The 18,887-nt window shown below is 42.6% G+C and overlaps 1 protein-coding gene across 1 annotated transcript; it reads right to left on the bottom strand.

Moving 5' to 3' along the window:
• Positions 1 to 11,172: 11,172 nt before the first annotated feature.
• Positions 11,173 to 15,484, bottom strand: LOC149210780 (uncharacterized). Its single transcript, XM_089399094.1, has 3 exons — positions 14,187 to 15,484; positions 11,681 to 13,562; positions 11,173 to 11,235 (listed from the first exon to the last, which is right to left on the bottom strand). Exons 1-3 carry the CDS (start codon positions 15,482 to 15,484, stop codon positions 11,173 to 11,175), a joined length of 3,243 nt encoding a protein of 1,080 aa, XP_089255220.1.
• Between the last annotated feature and the right edge of the window lie 3,403 nt (positions 15,485 to 18,887).

Below are 18,887 nucleotides of genomic sequence, written 5' to 3'. Positions count from 1 at the left end.
AAGAAAAAAGACAACCTACGGGTGACAATCATTGACCCTGAAATCCAGGCCTATAGGGAGCACATGGTTGAACATGCCATCATTTGTAAATTTATGGGAGTCTGGCCATCTGAAAGGACTCTGTACCAATGGATAAGACAGCAGTGGAAGCCGAAACGGGATGTACAGTTGCACCTGGGGGCTAAAGGTTTTTTCACAGTAGTCTTTACAAATCTAGAAGATAAGGACAGAGTATTCGAAGGTGGCCCTTATTTTCTAGTAGCAGCAGGCTTGTATATGAGACCCTGGAAGCCAAACTTTGTCCCGGAAAAGGAATCTTTCACTCAAGTACCAGTTTGGATCAGACTATTCTCTCTCCCAATAGACTATTGGGGATTGAATGCCTTAAATCAAATAGGTGATAAGCTGGGCACCTTTGTTAAAGCCTCGGAGGCAACTATGCAGAAAATATATACCTCCTACACTAGAATCTGTGTCGAACTGGACGTATCCGGCGCTCTACATGAAGGTTTGTGGCTCGAGTACAGGGATGAGGAATACTATCAAGCCTTAGACTATGAGAAAATACCTTTTAGGTGTCGGAAATGCCACAGGCATGGGCATCTGATAAGAGACTGTCCACTGAATAGAAAGGAGGCAGAAGAAGAGAAAATACAAAACAACGAAGACAAGAACAACTTCACCAAACCAAAGAACAGGCAGCGTGCTAACAGAAGAAGGTCTAATAAAGGTAGCACAGAAAGAAATTACTTCAATAACCCCTTTGAGATCCTTGATCTTGAGACTGACTCGGAGGAAAAGCAAAATATACCCAATGTGGAAGCAGAGCAAAAAGAACAGGAAGAACCAGCAGGGAAAGGAACCACGGAAGGAGAACTCAATGGTGAAATCCACATGCAGGAGAGCACAGCAGAAACGGAAGAAGAAACAGACATGTTAACAAGTGAAGCAGGGAGTGAGGATCGGGAGCTGGAAGAAACCCTAGCCATGGAAGGAATGGACCTCTCGGTGATTATAGAAAGCTGGAGAGCCACAGGGATTGAAGCAGTACCGAAGGAAGAAATCAGGAAGGTCAATGACCTCTTCATTGCACGACATAATGCAGAAATAGAGAAATAGAAGAAAAAGTTAGGCATAATCAAAGGAAGCAGCCCACACTATAAAGCAATTCTAGGAAAAACCTTCGGTTCGAGGCATAAGCACCGTAGAGGCCGCAAATCAAGCAGAGAACACCTACAGGAGCTTGGGGAGATGTTGTACAATGCAGGTCAGATTAGGCAGTTAAGTGATTATCCGTCCTTCCAAATAACTGTTTAACTATGAAGATTGTTTCATGGAATGCAAGGGGGATCAACAGCCAGGCCAAACAGAGGATTCTGAAGCGGCAGATGCAGAAATACAACCCGGATATGTTGTTTCTACAAGAGATTAAATGTAATAGAGTTATCATAGATTGCCTATGAACTAAGCTGGGAAGAAATTTTGAAGTCCTAGAGATCGAAAGCCAAGGGCGAGAAGGAGGCTTAGCTACATTTTTGGACACACGGAAATACCAGATTTTAACAGTTGAGGCAAGCAAAAACTACTTAGCACTGGGAGTTCAACCCACAGGTAATTCTACATCTTTCCTATGCATCAATGTCTATAGTCCTCAGAAGTTAGAAGACAAGATTAGTTTTCTAGCTTCTTTATCCAAATTTATAGAAAGGCACCCTGCTGCTAAATTCATATTGGGAGGAGATTTCAACATGATCACCTCCCTCCTGGAGAAAAAGGGAGGCCTCAGAAAACTTAATAGGGATGCAGAGGTTTTCATTAGTTTCATTGATAATGCCAGAATGGTAGATGTATTCCCTAAAAGTGGTAAATTTACCTGGAATAACAGAAGGGGGGGTGAAAGGTTAATAGCATCCAGACTGGATCGTTTCTTAGTCTCGGAAAGCATAATTTTAGATGGAACAGTACTTGAGTCGAACATCCTCCCAAGTGGAGGGTCAGACCACTGGCCGATCTCACTAGCTGTCGAGCTTCAGGGCACCCCCAGGAATAAACCCTTCAGGTTCGAAAAGTTCTGGATAGAACACCCCAACTTCCTCACGATGGTGGAAAAATGGTGGTCAGAACCTTTAGATGAAGAAGGGTCCAAAATGTTCAATCTTCAAAAGAAACTAAAAACATCAAAATAAGGTTAAAAGACTGGAATAAATCAATTTTCGGAAATATCTTTCAGGAGAAAACTATCATTGAAAACAAGCTGGAACAAATTCAAAAGGATGGGGCAGCAGGCTGCAAAAATGAAGAAACCTTTGAGCAAGAAAAAGAGCTTACTCAACAATGGAACAATAGATGCAGGCAGGAAGAATCATTATGGAAGCAGAAATCAAGAATTCTTTGGCTAAAGGAAGGAGAGCAAAATACTAAGTTCTTCCATAGATCAGCCATGGCCTACAGAAGTGCCAACAAAATCATAGAAATAAAAAACAGTGAAGGTGAAGTCCTGAGAAATCACAACGAGATATTAGCTGTCCTATCGGATCACTTCGGCTTCATAGCGCAAGAACCAGGGATCAACAGAGAGGAAGCCATCAAAGAAATTACCAATGTCATACCTAAATCCATCACAGAGGATCAGAATTGGGCCCTATGAATAACAATCACTATGGAGGAAGTGGAGGAGGCAGTAAGAATCATGCCCAACGACAAAGCTCCAGGACCGGATGGATTTACCATCAATTTATATAATGTCTGCTGGAATATTGTAAAGCAAGACATATGGGAAATCGTGGAAGACTCAAGACGTTCCGAAACGATCCTAAAATCTCTAAACTCAACCTTCATTGCTCTTATACCCAAAGTGGAGGAAGCTAACAAACCAGAAAAATTCAGACCCATAGCCCTATGCAATGTCATCTACAAGATCATTTCCAAGGTCATAGCCAATAGGCTGAAGGCGGTCCTCCCTGGCATCATCTCGCAAGAACAATCTGGCTACGTGGAAGGAAGGCAAATTCTAGACAATATTTTGCTGGCACAGGAGATGATTCATTCACTTCATTCACGGAAAGAAGCCAGAATGCTCATGTAATTAGATCTTTCTAAAGCTTATGACAAGGTAAGTTGGTCCTACCTGGAAGCAGTTTTAGAAGCTTTTGGTTTCAGTAAACAATGGATCAAATGGGTTTTAGCCCTCATAAAATCTCCTAGATACTCTATCCTCATGAATGGCGCCCCTTCTGCCCCCTTCAGCCCCTCCAGAGGTATCAGACAGGGTGATCCCCTGTCCCCATTCTTGTTTGTCATTCTAATGGAAGGCCTAAGTAGATTAATAGCCAAGAAAAAAGCAGAGGGTCAAATCAGAGGTCTGCAACCAATAAGATCCATTCCAGCCACAACTCATAAGTAGTTTGTGGATGATACCATGTTACATGGTATCCCAACAGTAAAAGAAGCTTCAGCTTACAGGGATATTCTCAATCTGTTTAGCAGAGCTTCGGGAATGGAAATCAATTTTTCTAAGTCTACAGTTTTCTTCTTCAATATGCATCAGGCTATCCAATCTCATTTGTCTCGACTTCTGGGGTTTAAAATTGGCTCCTTACCTTCGAGATGTCTTGGTGCCCCTCTAATTCTTAAACCATGGCAAAAGGTTCATTGGGAGAAAGTGCTAGCCAGTATGGAAAGGAAGTGCAAACACTGGACTAACAGGGCTCTGAATTTCGCAGGTAGACTAATACTAACCAAAGCTGTCTTGCAGGCTATCCCTCAGTATCTTCTATCAATTCTTCCTGCTCCAAAAGGAATCTTAAATCAAATGAGAATCATCCAGCGATCCTTCTTATGGAGTGGAAACAGTGAAAAGAAAAAATGGTCTTTGGTTTCTTGGCAGAAACTGTGCAAAAATAAGGATAGGGGGGGACTAAATTTGGTTGATCCCTCAGTGGCAAATAGAATTTGCGGGGCCAAAATCTGGTGGAAATGGGTCTCTGACACAAGCCTACCTTGGGCCACTCATTGGAAGGAAAAGTATATGCCGCACAACACCACTCTAGAACTTATAAGAATGCAGGACGCTCCCTACGGATCACCAATATGGAACCATGCCAAAGACAACAGAAGCATTGTTCAGGAACATAGCTTTTGGGAGATACGAAATGAAACTCAAGCACTTTTCTGGGAGGATGCCTGGCAGCAGTCCCCGAAACTGGACACCCCTCAACTTTCACCCTTGAAGCAGAACAATCAAAATGAGGGCAAATTCAGATTCAAACAGTAATGGAACCCAACCAGTGAAGACCCAAATTGGAGGGAATGGACATTTTTCAACTCAACCAACAATGACAACATGCAGGAAACCATCCAAGCTTTAAATCAACAAATCCTCAAAAGAAAAATCCGAATTTCTGTTGAAAATGATAAGCTCAGATGGGGTCCGAAAGGCAACGATGATTTCTCCCTGAAAGAAGCCAGGAGTATAATAGAGAGGGAAGAACAGCCTAAACTAGTGCCCTGGTCCGATAAAGTATGGGACAACCTTCAATGGCTGAAGGTCAGAACTTTTTTATGGCTTCTTATGCAAAAGAAAACTCTAACATGGGAAAACTTACTAAAAAAAGGATTCAGGGGACCTTCTAGGTGCCCTATGTGCATGAATGCGGCGGAAACAATGAATCATCTTTTTAATTCCTGTGAGTGGGCTACCCAGCTCTGGCAATGGATGGAAGAAGTACTTGGCGCTTCTGATCGGGACAGAGACTCCATTCAGAGAACCATCATCAACTGGAGGAACAACTTTTCTAGAATTCGAAGAGTTGAAAGTATATGGAAATGCGTCCCAGGCTTTATATTATGGACTATATTGAAAGAGCGTAATTGAAGGATTTTTCAGGAGGAAGTCAGAAACATAGAGTTTGCTAAAGACTCATTCACAATCATCATCAAACAGCTCATACAAACAAAATGAAAAGAAGAATTGAATGAAAAACCATCAGCTCAGGACTTACGCATCTTGAAGAGCTTTCACTTGGAGGCATCCAGCAACCAACCGACTGGGGGAAATAGATCACAGCCTTCATCACAACTCCTCAGATGGAAATGCCCGCCGGAGGGAGGCCTAAAATTGAATTTTGACGGGGCTTCGAGAGGCAACCCAGATACAGCGAGTATTGGGGGCGTAATTCGTAATCAGGCTGGTGAAATTGTTCATATATACTGCAGGGCGCTTGGCGAAAGCACAAACAATGAAGCAGAGTTTGCTGCACTCGAACAAGGTTTGAAAATTCTAAGGAAAATTCGACAAGGAAATGTTGTAATTGAAGGGGATTCATCCTTGGCTATCACGGCGGCCAAACGATTACAAGCAGGAACAAGAGCCAGTAAAGCCACCAAACATTGGAGGCTGGCTAAGGCTACTGAGAATATAGCGGAGCTGATTGCAGAAATGAGAGGCCTAGTGTTCCAAACAATCAGAAGGAAAGTGAATGGGTTGGCAGACTTTTTGGCAAACCACGGTGTTGACAACCAAAAAAAAAATTTGGACAGCTGTTGGCAGGAGGTGAACTGCCCAATTGTCAAGGTGACATGTGCACAGCTGGCAGAGAAGGATTTAATCCAAGCCGATCAAACCAACCCGGTGACGGTTTTGGGTTTCGTTACCGGAAATTTGTAGATACCGGTAAAAGCAGTAATTATAATCAAGGCAATGGGATGATAGGACATCGTTGGCGGTGGAATTCCTGGTGGCGGCAGGCCAGCCAGACGAATGATCATAATAGATCGAGACACAGTGCACATAGCATCAACAGTATCAAATTTAAGACACATGGAAGGGTTCCGTATGGGGAAGCATCAATAACCTTTATGGTGATCTCAAGAGGAGAGGGTTGGCTCGAGGCTCTGTACAGGGAGGCCAGACATGCAGGCAAATGGGGTATTTCAAACACCAATATTCACCATAGCAACAGATCAAATGTACATGACACTTGGCATAATTTCAATTGGACTATGAGCAGCCACCTTCAAGCCAATTCGACCTGGAGCGGCCTGGCTTGTGCGAACCTCAACCATTTTAATTACATCAGTACTCCCACTACTTGCTGGATTAAGACAGACCTCAGGAGGATTTACAAGCAAACACACTATAAATCTGAGGGCAGACACCCTGTTTTCTCCACAATTTCTCATTCCACAGTTGAGCACGCTTCCTTTTTCGGCAATCTCATTTGCTGGAAGGAGCACAGAGAGTTAGATATGGACACGGTAAGTTGTCGTTGTGCTGCTGCAAATCGGGACCTTCAAGAGGCGAAGAGAGGTTATGAAACCCGAACGACAACTAAGAACAAACGAAAGGTTGCTGAACTGGAAGCCAAGGCCAAGCAGGAGGAAGAGGGGCGCACGGAGGAGCAGATTGCTGAGGAGGTGGACTGGATGAAGGATCCAGGCACCCCCTCGAAGAGAGCAACTCAGTTTGTTATAACAAAAGCAGAAAGTTGGCGAACCAAGACTCTCATCGCCAAAGCTCTGGAATCGTTCGAGAAGGGAAAGTAGCAAAGTGTGACTGAGATGAACCTTACGGAGGCACAAATGGCAAAAATAATCGACTACAACAGTTCGCTGGACAGCCGAATCACTACTGTGCATGAGGCTGTTCAAACAGTCAACAGGAAGCTTACTCTACTCATCAGGATCCTGAGGGACACTGTGAATCAAGCACCCGAGACTCTGCAGCAGGCCACAACTGAGATGCAGGAGAACGAACCTCTCGAAGACCTGCAAGCAAAAGTGGACAAACATGTTCAGGAGGTTGGTCTGGACACTATCAGTCAAATGGGCAAGTTCATCTAGGGTCGTCCCTTTTGCTATTTCCTTCGTCTTCATACATGTTTCGGCCTCTGTCTCTTTATGTTAATATCTTAAACTGTAATGTTTTCGATAGTTTCCGGTTTCTAGGCACCCGTTTTGCTCGGGCCACCCTGCGTGGTGTGCATGTTGCAGTCTCTTTTTTGAATTCTCTGAGCAGGTGCTGAGTTAAGGTCTCTTGTTTATCCCTGCTTCTCGATCCGCTTCTGCGGTTTTTTGTACTATATTTTGTGATTTAATATAAACTTCTGACTTACACAAAAAAAGAAATGGAAAGACTGATCAGAAAGGTGATGGGAGAGTTTTAAATGCAAGAGATAATCAGATATGCCACCTTACGTGAAGCAAATCCGCATCAAGGCATGCGTCTTTATTCCACTTAATAACTGACAACTAATTTATTACTATCATTAAAAGCGCATAATTTCAAGTCGGGTTATAGTAAGTGGCTTTTCTTTGGGTGACGCGCCCGAAGGATTCGTACTAAGGTGCTTTATGATTTGCCAACGTACCCTTGCATGTCGCGTAATCGCAAATCGCAGCGATTGCAATATCGCAGATTGCAATAATTCAATGTTTGCCAAACTTCGCCTGCCTCATTTCTGCGATATGCGATCGCGATATCGCATATCAGCGGATTTGTAAGCTTTTCTTTATGGATGCTAGTATGTTGCGATGCGATGTTGTTATTAATACTGGGGCAGCGCGCGTATTGGTCTTTAGAAGGGAAATGAAGGTGTTTCTTATCCTTATGTGGTGCGACCTTAAAGATTTTCTTTCATGAACACAGGCTTAGGCTTAAGACATTCAAGAAACCTTTTCTAAGCGTATGGTTTTAACTTCAAAAAGAAATCCTTGCTTTTCCTAAAAAATTAACTAAGGGTCCCCATTCATTCAGTATCGTGGCTGATACTAGATTGAACGAGGGGGGTTGTTGCTGGCCACAACGCAACTGCATGTTCAATAATATCATTAACAATATGAGCAACAGAAGTTCCATGTGCTTGAGTCGGTAGAACAACCTCCATGTTACTATCAATTTCATCATGATTATATTGTTTCACATACATGTTCATCATCATCACCATATAAGTCTCCTCGAGAGAGGGAAATCATATTATCAGTTGCAACCACATCACCCTGTTCATCTACTTAATATTACACTTCAACACCTGTTTTGACAGGCCCTTCTCCCTCACCGTCCACATCAAACCCTTGGCTAAAACCAATATCATCCATAAGAGCATCATAGTTCATTTTCCATATTCCTATCCTAAAGCCGACCTTGATATTTGACGATGTGAGAGCCATTTTAAACTCTTTAATTGCAAGATCTACTCGCTTGAAACTTTTCACCTCAACCCCTAGTTTTTTTGCCTTCCATGTAACACACTCTTACCTGAAATAGTTCTTGAAAGGGCCAAACACACTAACATCAAGGGGTTGTAGCCTTTGAGTGGCATGAACATGCAATGTTAATAGGTCGATGCCCAGATTTTTTGCTTCCTCAATTGTTTATATAACAATGTGACTTCCATGACCATCTAATATTAATAAGTGACTGTCATTAAATTGTTTAGCCTCATGTTTGCCAATATTGTTATTGCTAATCATCACAACCTCTTGGAATGGAAGTATTTGTTAGCACCCTCCATTCCATGATAGAAACACACCTGGAATCCACTAATTAAACCGTATGCCACCTATCTTTCATGGGCTACCACCTGTCACTGTTGGTGGGAGTTATAATGTTTTGCATTCAATGAGGGTCTAGGTTTTCTTTTGACGAATTTTATTCGATGTATTTCCAACCCTCTATTACCTTCTCTGGGTTGGGTGTGTGGGAATTCTGATATTTTGGGAATCATTCTAAATTTTTCAAATTTATTGTAGGAATGGTTGTGACTTTGTCAATACTAGTATTCCTATAGATAAGATGTTGATCAAGTATAGTTACTATTGTTTTTCATTAAATTGTTTAGCCTCATGTTTGTCAACATTGTTATTGTCAATCATCACAACCTCCACACATGGAGGAAGTTGTAGGCTTGCCTTGCTACATCAGCTAAATAAAAGCTTTATGCTTGCATAGTAGTGGTTTGTGATTCTCCTGTTGTGGGAATGGTTCTGAGTTTGTCAAATAAATTGTTGGAATGGTTCTAAGTTTGTCAATACTCTTATTCCTCTAGATAAAACTCTTTAGGCATGAAGGAAGCTCTTGGAGGAATTTCAACTAAAAATGTGACACCTATTTTATTTTCTATTTAAGATGTTGATCTAGGTTAATTACTCATTTTTGAGTTGAATTAAATCTTTAAATATTGAAAACCATAAATTCTTGATTTGAATTCAACAATGTTGGAGACACTCACATACATCCTAGGTTTGGATTGGGAAGATAAGGTAATTTTGCAAGTTGTTTGGGTGTTGAGGGTAGCCTCAGTTGTGTTCTTGGACTTGGTTATAAAGTGCATTGCCTTAGTGTTTTTGACTTAAATTAAATCCTTAAATGTTCAAACTGTAAACTCTCCATTTTCTACTATATCATTGTCTCTTCGCTAGAGTTCTTTTTGTAAAACACTTTGCTTACCTATAATTTTGAATTATATTAATTATAAAAGAAGATAAACTTGTATACTGATTTTTATGAATATAAGAGGTTTATGATATCTTCCTAACATGAATATAAGAAGTTTATAATATCTTCTTAACATGGAGACACAAATAGAAAAAATGACATGTTCATTAAAAAGGCAAATGAAATATCATTAAAATTTACAAATACAATTTAAAAAACAATCAAAATTTACATAGGAACTTGATGATGTATAAATAATAACCTAAGGCCACCACACATTGGTAGTTTCCAAGGGTGATACAGATATATAAGATTTCCACTGTCGTTGATAGGTATGAAAATCCAGTAATCCCATTTTCCGGAAGATTAATTTCCCCTTGGAGTTAAATATGCAGATATTTATGGACATATTCATTCTCCAGTCTACTACGATTATCAAACCACTTCTGTTCACCACAAAGGTAGGACGAACAATAGAATATAATGGAAAGTGGCCTTTTGGGGTCAGCTTACACCACATTTCATTTTTTTTAGCTTCATTCAACGTCCACATGTGAACGTCATCAGAATCATGTCTGTGAGATGCACACAATTGAAGTAGTGCCACTTGCCCATGGTGTTCACATAAATTCCTTGGAGAGATCTTTGCGGATCCCTCTGGTGGTGCCATTTCTATCCAAAGTCCATCAACAATATAGAACACTACGATGAGATTGCGATTGGAAGCGAGAGTGGCCCAGTGAAATTTTCCTTTACAGTAAATACCCTTTCCACAAGGTCGAATATGGTCGAGCGACCATCGTGGAAACTGGAGTCCGGGAGATGGATTCTAAATCATAAATACACATCACATTTGTTATATCCTCATATGAATACAAATATCCAAGTGTAAATCTTTAACAATTTACATTATTTACATATTTTGAATAATTATTTAATTTTTTTATTTTTAAATTTTTTAAAACTTTTAATTTTATTTTTATTTTTAATAGAAGGTAACAAAATTATACATCAAATTAAACTAGACACTAGAATTTCCACTTAATAACAACCTTTTCCAAAACCAAATTTGGTCAAACTGGGTCAAATAAATTTGGTGAGTGGCACCAAATTTTGCAGTTGAGGGTCCTCTGATCATCATCACCTCAAAATAAAAAACAAACACTGCCATGGAGTGGAAGGCCAATATTGTTGCAGTACTATGAGCCTTTATGAAAATGGGAGGTTCCTTCGCCAAGTTGATATTATGTGTCCCTCAAAGGGATCCTGCAATTGATCATAAGCCTTGGAAAACTGCTCTCGTGCAAACTTGTGAAAAATTCAAACACATATGAATGTGTCATTGGAAATACTAACGACTTTTCCTTTGCAGCATCTGTTGCAAATGCTAGTATATTTTCCACCTTATATTAATTTATATGAGTTGTATTTAGTGCGACTTTTTCGACTTTTTGGTGCTGGAACTGCGGAAAATTTTGAGGTGAAACCTTAATATGTGTTATTTAAACTGGATTTTTGATTCAATAAATTCCTGTCAGATTTTCAAGAAATTAGGCCTGAAAAACCTATCGAAAATTTGAACCTTAAATTTATGGTTTATATAATACATTATAGCATGGAAATCACCAATTAAACTACTCCTATGATCATTCTTATTTCATTATTGTAATATTGACCAAATTTATTTGAATATTTTTTTCCCCTGGAAAAATCGTAATCTTTTCATTAGTTGGAAAAAATTACATATTGTAGATGCGTATTGCATATGCTGCGTTTTCATCAATAGCAGTTATCAGTAGTTGCTGTACATGATCAAAAAGAGCAAAAATTTACATCTCAAGGATGTTCTGTGTAGTCATATATATGTTGCCACGCAGGGCTATCAGTAAAGTTTCTATATCAGCTATATACAATAACAGTTCAAAAATCTTATATAACAAAAAACTCTGATATTCATGGGCTGTCTGCCCTATGATACTGTGCGTCTATATATGGGCGATGGTAATACTGATATGTATTTTCGCCCCGCTGCTCGTGTATCATCCACTCTCCCCTGGGAAGTGTCGTGGCCTCCTTGGAAAGTTGGTCGGCACAGTTGTTATGTTCCCTGTAAATGTGATGGCACGATATGTCAGTGAATTGAGCCTTCAATATATAAATTTCATCCAAAATACTGCTGAGTGTGTGTGTATGACATGTGGTGATATTGTTGAACCAATCAATGATTATCTTTGAGTCTCCATAAACATGCAGATGCAAGCAATCATGATGCAATGCAAAATGAAGTAGGTGCCGTAAAGTGATGAGCTCTGCGAAATTATTTGAGCCAGCCCCGAGACCAAGCTTTGCTTTGTAGATATGCTGTGTATTTTTATAGAGGAGAAAACCACCCCCACAGCCTTGTTGCTGTGCGGCACCATCGAAAAAAGCCCATGGCTGGCTTTGATCAATATGGGGCGGATCATGCGGATGACGGGTCTTTTGCTGCACAGGGTCGGGGGTTTCGTTATAGACAGCGATAATCTTAGCAGTGAGCTGTGGCCAGATAATATCTTTGTCTTCAAATGTCAGGCGATTTCGAGCAAGCCAGTAGTACCAGCATATGATGATTGGCAGGCACTGTAGTTTTGAATTGCGGTGCTGGTTATACCAGATTTCCCAAGCATTGTTTAAATCCACACCCTCCCATCTAGTCGAGAGTTGAATGTTCGCGGATATGGATTGCCAGATGTGTATCAGATTTGGGCAATTTAGGAAGAGGTGTACGCTGGATTCAGCGGCCTGCTTACAAATGATGCACCAGGAAGGTCCGTGTATAGCCCGTCGCATGAGATAATCACCCGTGGGAACAATGCCTTTCAGAATGCACCAGAAAAATAACTTCTGTCGAGGAGGGGCCGTAAGCTTCCATATGGAGTTCCACCAAAAGGAGATGTGATCCGGAATCTTGTGGGAGATAAGTGTGAGATATCCGTCTTTTGGTGTATAGGAACCATGCTTGGATGGGAACCAAATAAGCTCATCCGAGCCCTGCTTAATTCTAATATGAGCTTCTGATAGAGCAGTGGTGTAAGTTCTCCAGGTATGGTGCCACTGTGGAGGGATGTTTAATTGATCCGCGGGTTTCCAACACTGTTCAAAAATAGAAGAATTTTGCATGTCAGCAATATCAGCGATGGAGGAGATCCCTTGCGAGTGTAGGTGTTGTATGAGCTCTTCCGGGAGTATGTGTCTACCCCCACTATCACTCCATGGATCCCGTCCAACTCTGACCTGTGCACCATCATTGATCCTCCAAATCAAGTTATCCCGGATGAGAGGAATAGCATGTAGAAGTGCTTTCCAGACAGAGGAGATCCCTGCTTTAGGCCAGGAAGGGAGACGAATCCAATCCATGATCTGTAGAGGCCATATATATTTATGGTAGACCATATGGGTCCATAGATTTTCTCCCGTGATAAGAGTCCATCCCATCTTAGCTGCCAACGCCAGAGCAAAAGATGGGAGATCCTTGAGTCCCCATCCTCCCCATTTCTTGGGAATAGCGATCCTTTTCCATCCGATCCAAGCAAATATGCGTTTCTCTGTTGCCCCATTCCATAGATATCTGTTACATGTTTGCTGTAATCTGGATAGAATGCCCCGAGGGATCCATGCCAAGGCCATCCAGAAGACCGGAGTAGCTTCTAACACTGCCTTTATAAGAACCAGCCTTCCAGCACGGGAGAGATAGCGGTGACTCCAGATGTTGAGCCTCTTCTCCAACTTTGCAACTAGCCAAATCCAATCCGCTATTTTTGGACTGATGGGTTTGATCCAAAAGCCCAGATACTTTAAGCCCTGATCAAGGGGATGGATGCCATATGGGAAAAGCTGACGAGCCAGATGGGACTCGTTTACAGAGGTTCTTGAAAGAATGATAGATGATTTTGAATGGTTTGCCAACATCCCAGTAGCAGAGGAAAAGAGTGTGATGATCTTTGAGAATGTATGCGAGTCCCGAATACTACCATTTAAAAAGATCATGACATCATCCACGAAGAGTAGATGTGTGAGGAACCAATCATCTGATACTTTGAGGCCACCGAAGTCTCCATTCTGTTTGGCAGTTGCAATGAGACGGCTGAGGCTGTCCATGACAATAAGGAAAAGAAGAGGAGATAGTGGACATCCCTGACGAAGGCCCCGTTCAGAGTGGAAGAACGGAGAAGCTGACCCATTGATCAGTACACTGAAGGTTGGGGTGGAGATACAAGCCATGATCCAAGTGATGAAGGGATGAGGAAATCCCAGGTGGATGAGTAGCATTTTGATATATAACCAGCTGACCCTATCAAAGGCTTTTGCCAGATCAATTTTTAGGATGATAGCTTTTTGCTGTTTTGTCCAGATGGAGTGGAAAGCTTCCTGTGCAACCCCAATGGCTTCGTGGATCTGGCGATTCTCCAAGAAGGCAAATTGTTGAGGTGCAATGTGTCGGGAAAGGATAGGGCGCATGCGGTTTGCAATGATCTTGGATATGATCTTATATAGGACATTGCAGAGGGAGATGGGGCGATATTCATCAAATGAGGAGGGAGTGTCTGATTTTGGAATCAGGGCTATGAATGTGGAGTTGATAGCATTATACATAGAGCCCGTCACTCTGCACTCTTCTATCACCCGAAGGAGATCCATCTTGATCATCTCATAGAAAGCTATGTAGAACTCAATGGTCCATCCATCCGGGCCTGGGCTGCGCTCCTTTTTGAACCATTTGATGGTGGCTTCAAGCTCCTCCGGGGATACAGGATCAAATAGACTTTCAGCTTCCTCTTCATTGACAAACCGGGGAAAATGTCCAGCAATGTTAATGATATCTGCGAGGTTGGAGCCCGGTGGCTGTTTGTAGAGATTCCTAAAATGTGCAGTGCCCAACTGTGATAGTTTATTGAATGTGTCTGCTACTCCACCCTCTGGCATCGGAAGATTCCAGATGGTGTTACTGACTCTCCTGCCTTTTGCATAATTATGAAAGAATCGAGAATTTTCATCCCCAGCCTTAAGCCAAATTGCTCTACTGCGAAGACGAGTAGATTCCTCCCTCTCCTTGAGAATTTTTTGTTTCTGATTTTCAAGCTCCACCAGGTGTGCCTTGTCAGTCGCTGATATAAATCCAAGCCCTCTTTCATCAGTGAGAGAGGAGAGTTCCTCTTCTATACGAATAAGATCCGAGGATTCCTGCTTTTGTTTGTTCCTAGCCCATTCAATAGACAGCTCCTTGAGCTTTAAAAGGTTCGCACAAAAACCCCTAGCCAAAGAGTCAGCACGATCAATAGGATGCGAGGGCCAGAAGTCTGATACAAGTTTGACATACGCAGGATCCAGGAGCCACCCATGATTGAATTTAAAAGGTGCCTTAGGCTTTTGATTTGGACCGGATATTTCTAAATAGATGGGCAGGTGATCAGATATACCCCCTTGCCCAACCCATTGCCTGAAGTGGTGAAACCTTCGAAGTAATGGCCCCTTCATCACGAAGCGATCAAGTCTGCGTGCTAGGGCTGCATCTCCAATCCTTCTGTTCCTCCAGGTGGGCAGAGGCTTGATCATGGGCACATCACATAAATCATGTCTGTCCAATAGGTCTGTCATGAATGCAGATAAGGGATCAATTTGAGCCGAGGCTCCCCAAGATTCCCCATATCCCAGGGAGAAATTTAGATCCCCCCCAATAATCAGCTGATCAACAGAAAGGATGGATAACCTCAAGAGGTTATTCCAGAAATATTCACGCTGCTGGCAAGGTCCATATACATTGATGATCCTAAGGGAGGTTCCCAAATCTGCAGAGAAAAGATCAACCCCCAAGAAACCAGGCCCACCCCAGGTCCCTTGTACTTTGATGGTGCTAGGATTGTAACCAATGGCTAAACCACCCGATCGACCAGAAGCGTCCAGAGCAGTAAACAGCCAACCAGGAAGGATAGAAGATAGAGCTGCAGTGATGGAATCAGCAGGCCCGAGGGTTTCTTGAAGCAGTATGATGTCAACAGGGGAGGACTCAAACATCCTCTTGATGGCTAGTTTCTTTGAGGCACTAGCCAAGCCTCGACAGTTATAAGAAAGGCACTTCATGGGGGATAATTCCCCGGGGTATTCTTCGCTCTAAGAACCCCATCAATGGTGGATTGCCTTCCAGTGGCAACCTCTGCCCCAGCTCTCCGAATAGCCTTGGTAAGATCGGATTTTCTCCCACGGGAGGGAAGAGAGGATGTCCCCGGAGTGATAATCCCTAAACCCGTATGGGAGGTGTGTGCCCCCTGTGAATGATGCCGAGACCGCAGGAAATAAGGGTGGGCCGCGCCCCTGGGCGAAGAGAGTGATGATGATGGAGATGATGGGGGGATCGTGGAGGTGATGACAGGGGCGACAGCAGAAGATTGTGGTATTGAGCAAGCAACAGCAGATAAAGATGGTGCATCAAATGTCGATGATGAAATAAATGACAGAGGGGGAGATAGAGAGTTACCCGGGAGTCCCTCTGGTGCGCTGGTAATAGCCGACTTTGATCTGGTGATAGGAGCAGAAGGGCGCCCATTAGAAATACCCTGAGTCGGTGCAGCAGATACACTGGTGGTGTTCGACGGAGGAAATGGTTGAGCAACCGGTGATGCAGTCCTTGGGGTAGATATGTTTGCCTCAGGTGTACCGGCACATCTCAGATTAAGCAGGCAGTCATTTAATACGTGCCCCACCCGATGGCAGCGTCGGCACCTGAAGGGCACACCTTCATAATCAAGGATCTGGATGCGAGAGTATCTCCCCCAATGTAGCGTGATCTTTTCTTGTAGACCATCCCTTGTGTCTAAATGAACAAGAATCCGAGCCAGGGTTCGATTCCTAGATTCCACGAATGTGCGATCGTGGTCGAGATAGGTCCCCAGGGCGTTACCTATGCGGATGAAAGTCTCTTCATTCCAGTACTGTAGGGGTAAGCCTGGCAGTCGAACCCAAAGAGGTCCTGCACCCAATTGTTCTCTCTCTGGGTCAAACATCGGACTCCAGCGCTTTAGCAAAACAGGCGCCATCTCAATATGCCAAAACTTTGCCAGGACCAAGTCCGTATAATTCTCCTTCGCAAAATGTAACGAGAACCATCCACGGGAGAGCACCTGAACTTCCGGGAGTTCCATTAATATCCCGCCCCAAATTTCTTTGACCCATTGGGTGAGCCTGGTCGCAGAGTAGGCACGACCCCGAACATGCCCCACCAAGATGGTATTAGCCATGACTGCGGTCTCCGAGATGGTAGAAGCCTCACTGAACCAAATAGCAATGTCCTTCGATGTAGATTTAACACACTTGGTCCTCTTTTTCCCCGATCTAGGCGCAGAAGGATGATTTAGCAGAGGATCCGGGAGGCTATCCGGCGGTTCCCTAGAGGCGCCGACTTTCACTGCTGGGGTTTCAAAACATCCCGAGGGGGAGCCCAGGAGAGTAGATATACCCGCAGCAGATGGCTGAGCCTGAGAGGAGGGGGTAGGTACCGGAGCCGAGGAGGAGGGGGGGCGCGAATCGAAAGGCGGTGATGGGGGAATCACAGAGGATAAAAAACGGAGGGTACCCGGCGATAACGGGGGGAGATCCAGGTCAGTAGTGGAGGTGATGATGGTGCCTTCGGGTGTACCAACAGGGGGTGGGATCGGGATGGAAACCGAAGGGAGGGAAAGCGACCCAGAAAAGGTGGTAACCGGATCCACAGACCGCGGAGCGAAAACAGGGTGTTCAGGGAAGATCTGCGACGGATGGAGGTCCTCAGAGTAGTCAAGAGCCTCCTCAGTATCCATGACTTCATTAACCGTTTCCATGGCTGACAGTGACCGCGACAGATGGCCCAGAAAAGTCGTGCCCGGTCCGGGAATAATCGTAGGTGTCTGCAGGAAAACGACAGGGTAGGGTTTCGATCAACCCTAACCGAAACCCTCGCAGCTTCCCTCAGTGCGCGCCGCAGCATTCTTATTTGAATATATCTATAAATTATTTTATATATTAATTTTCTTTTCAGAATCTTCCTAAATAATACTTTCTTAACTTATAATTAATTTTGACATCACAACATCCCTTTTTTTGGGCTTATTTTTGACATTTAAAAAATTTCTTTGTGCCTTTCATATCCTCGAAATTGTGCTGCAACAATCCTTGATGCCTTCTTCTCCTTCGCTAGATGCTCCTTTTTGTGCTTCAATTCCTGAATTTCAAATTTCTTATTTTCAGACTCAACTAATACGTTTATATAGTCTTCTAAGGTGAGTACCTTTGAACTTCGACCCAAGTGAGGACTACCTGGTGGTCCTTGCTTTTTTTCCATTGACACTCTCTCTACTAGTAGCTTTAGGAACCGACCAAATAACTTCTCCACCCCTCCCACCTACATGTCATTTCTTGGCACTTCCATTTCAGCATCCGAGGCAACTGATTGAACTATATTATTATATTCACTTGATGCCTCATTATCTTCTTCATCTTCTTCCATTGATCTATTGTCCACAAAAAAATGAATCATGGCTTCTGTCATCCATGATGGTGGGTTTACCTGGCTTGCAAATGTCAATTCGTCATTGTTGCTTCCTAGTGCAGTATCAACAATGTCATTTTCAAATACATCTTCATTGTCAACTGCATGTTCAATAATGTCATTAACAATATGAGAAGCAGAAGTTCCATGTGCTTGAGTTGGTAGAAGAACCTCCATGTTACTGTCAATTTCATCATGATTATATTGTGTTTCACATACATGTTCATAATCATCACCATATAAGTATCCTCGAGGAGGGAAATCATATTATTAGTTGCAACCACATCACCCTGTTCATCTACTTAATATTGCACTTCAACACCTATTTCAACATGACGTTCTTCCTCACCATCCACATGAAACCCTTGGCTAAACCCAATATCATGCATAAGAGAATCATAATTCATTTTCCAGATTCTTGTCCTAAAGCCAACTTTGATATTTGATGATGTGAGAGATATTTTAAATTCTTTAATTGCAAGATCTACTAGCTCGAACCTTTTCACCTCAACCCCCAGTTTTTTTTCCTTCCATGCAACATGCTCTTACCTGAAATAGTTCTTGAAAGGGCCTAACACACTAACATCAAGGGGTTTTAATCTTTGAGTGGCATGAACAGGCAATGTTAACAAGTCAATGCCCAACTTTTTTGTTTCCTCAATTGTTTATATAACAATGTGACTTCCATGGCCATGTAATATTAATAGGTGTTTGTCATTAAATTGTTTAGCATCATGTTTCCCAATATATTTATTGCTAATTATCACAACCTCGTGGAATGGAAGAATTTGTTAGCACCCTCCCTTCCATGCTAGAAACGAACGTGGAGTCCACTAATTCAATTGTATGACCACTATCCTTCGTAGGCTGCCACTTGTCATTGTTGGTGGGAGTTAT

Source organism: Pinus tabuliformis, chromosome 1_2 (genome assembly GCF_031772625.1).
Source record: "Pinus tabuliformis cultivar Carrire ecotype Pingquan chromosome 1_2, CPIR1, whole genome shotgun sequence".
NCBI lineage: Eukaryota > Viridiplantae > Streptophyta > Pinopsida > Pinales > Pinaceae > Pinus > Pinus tabuliformis.
This window is presented reverse-complemented; position numbering and strand designations above follow the sequence as displayed.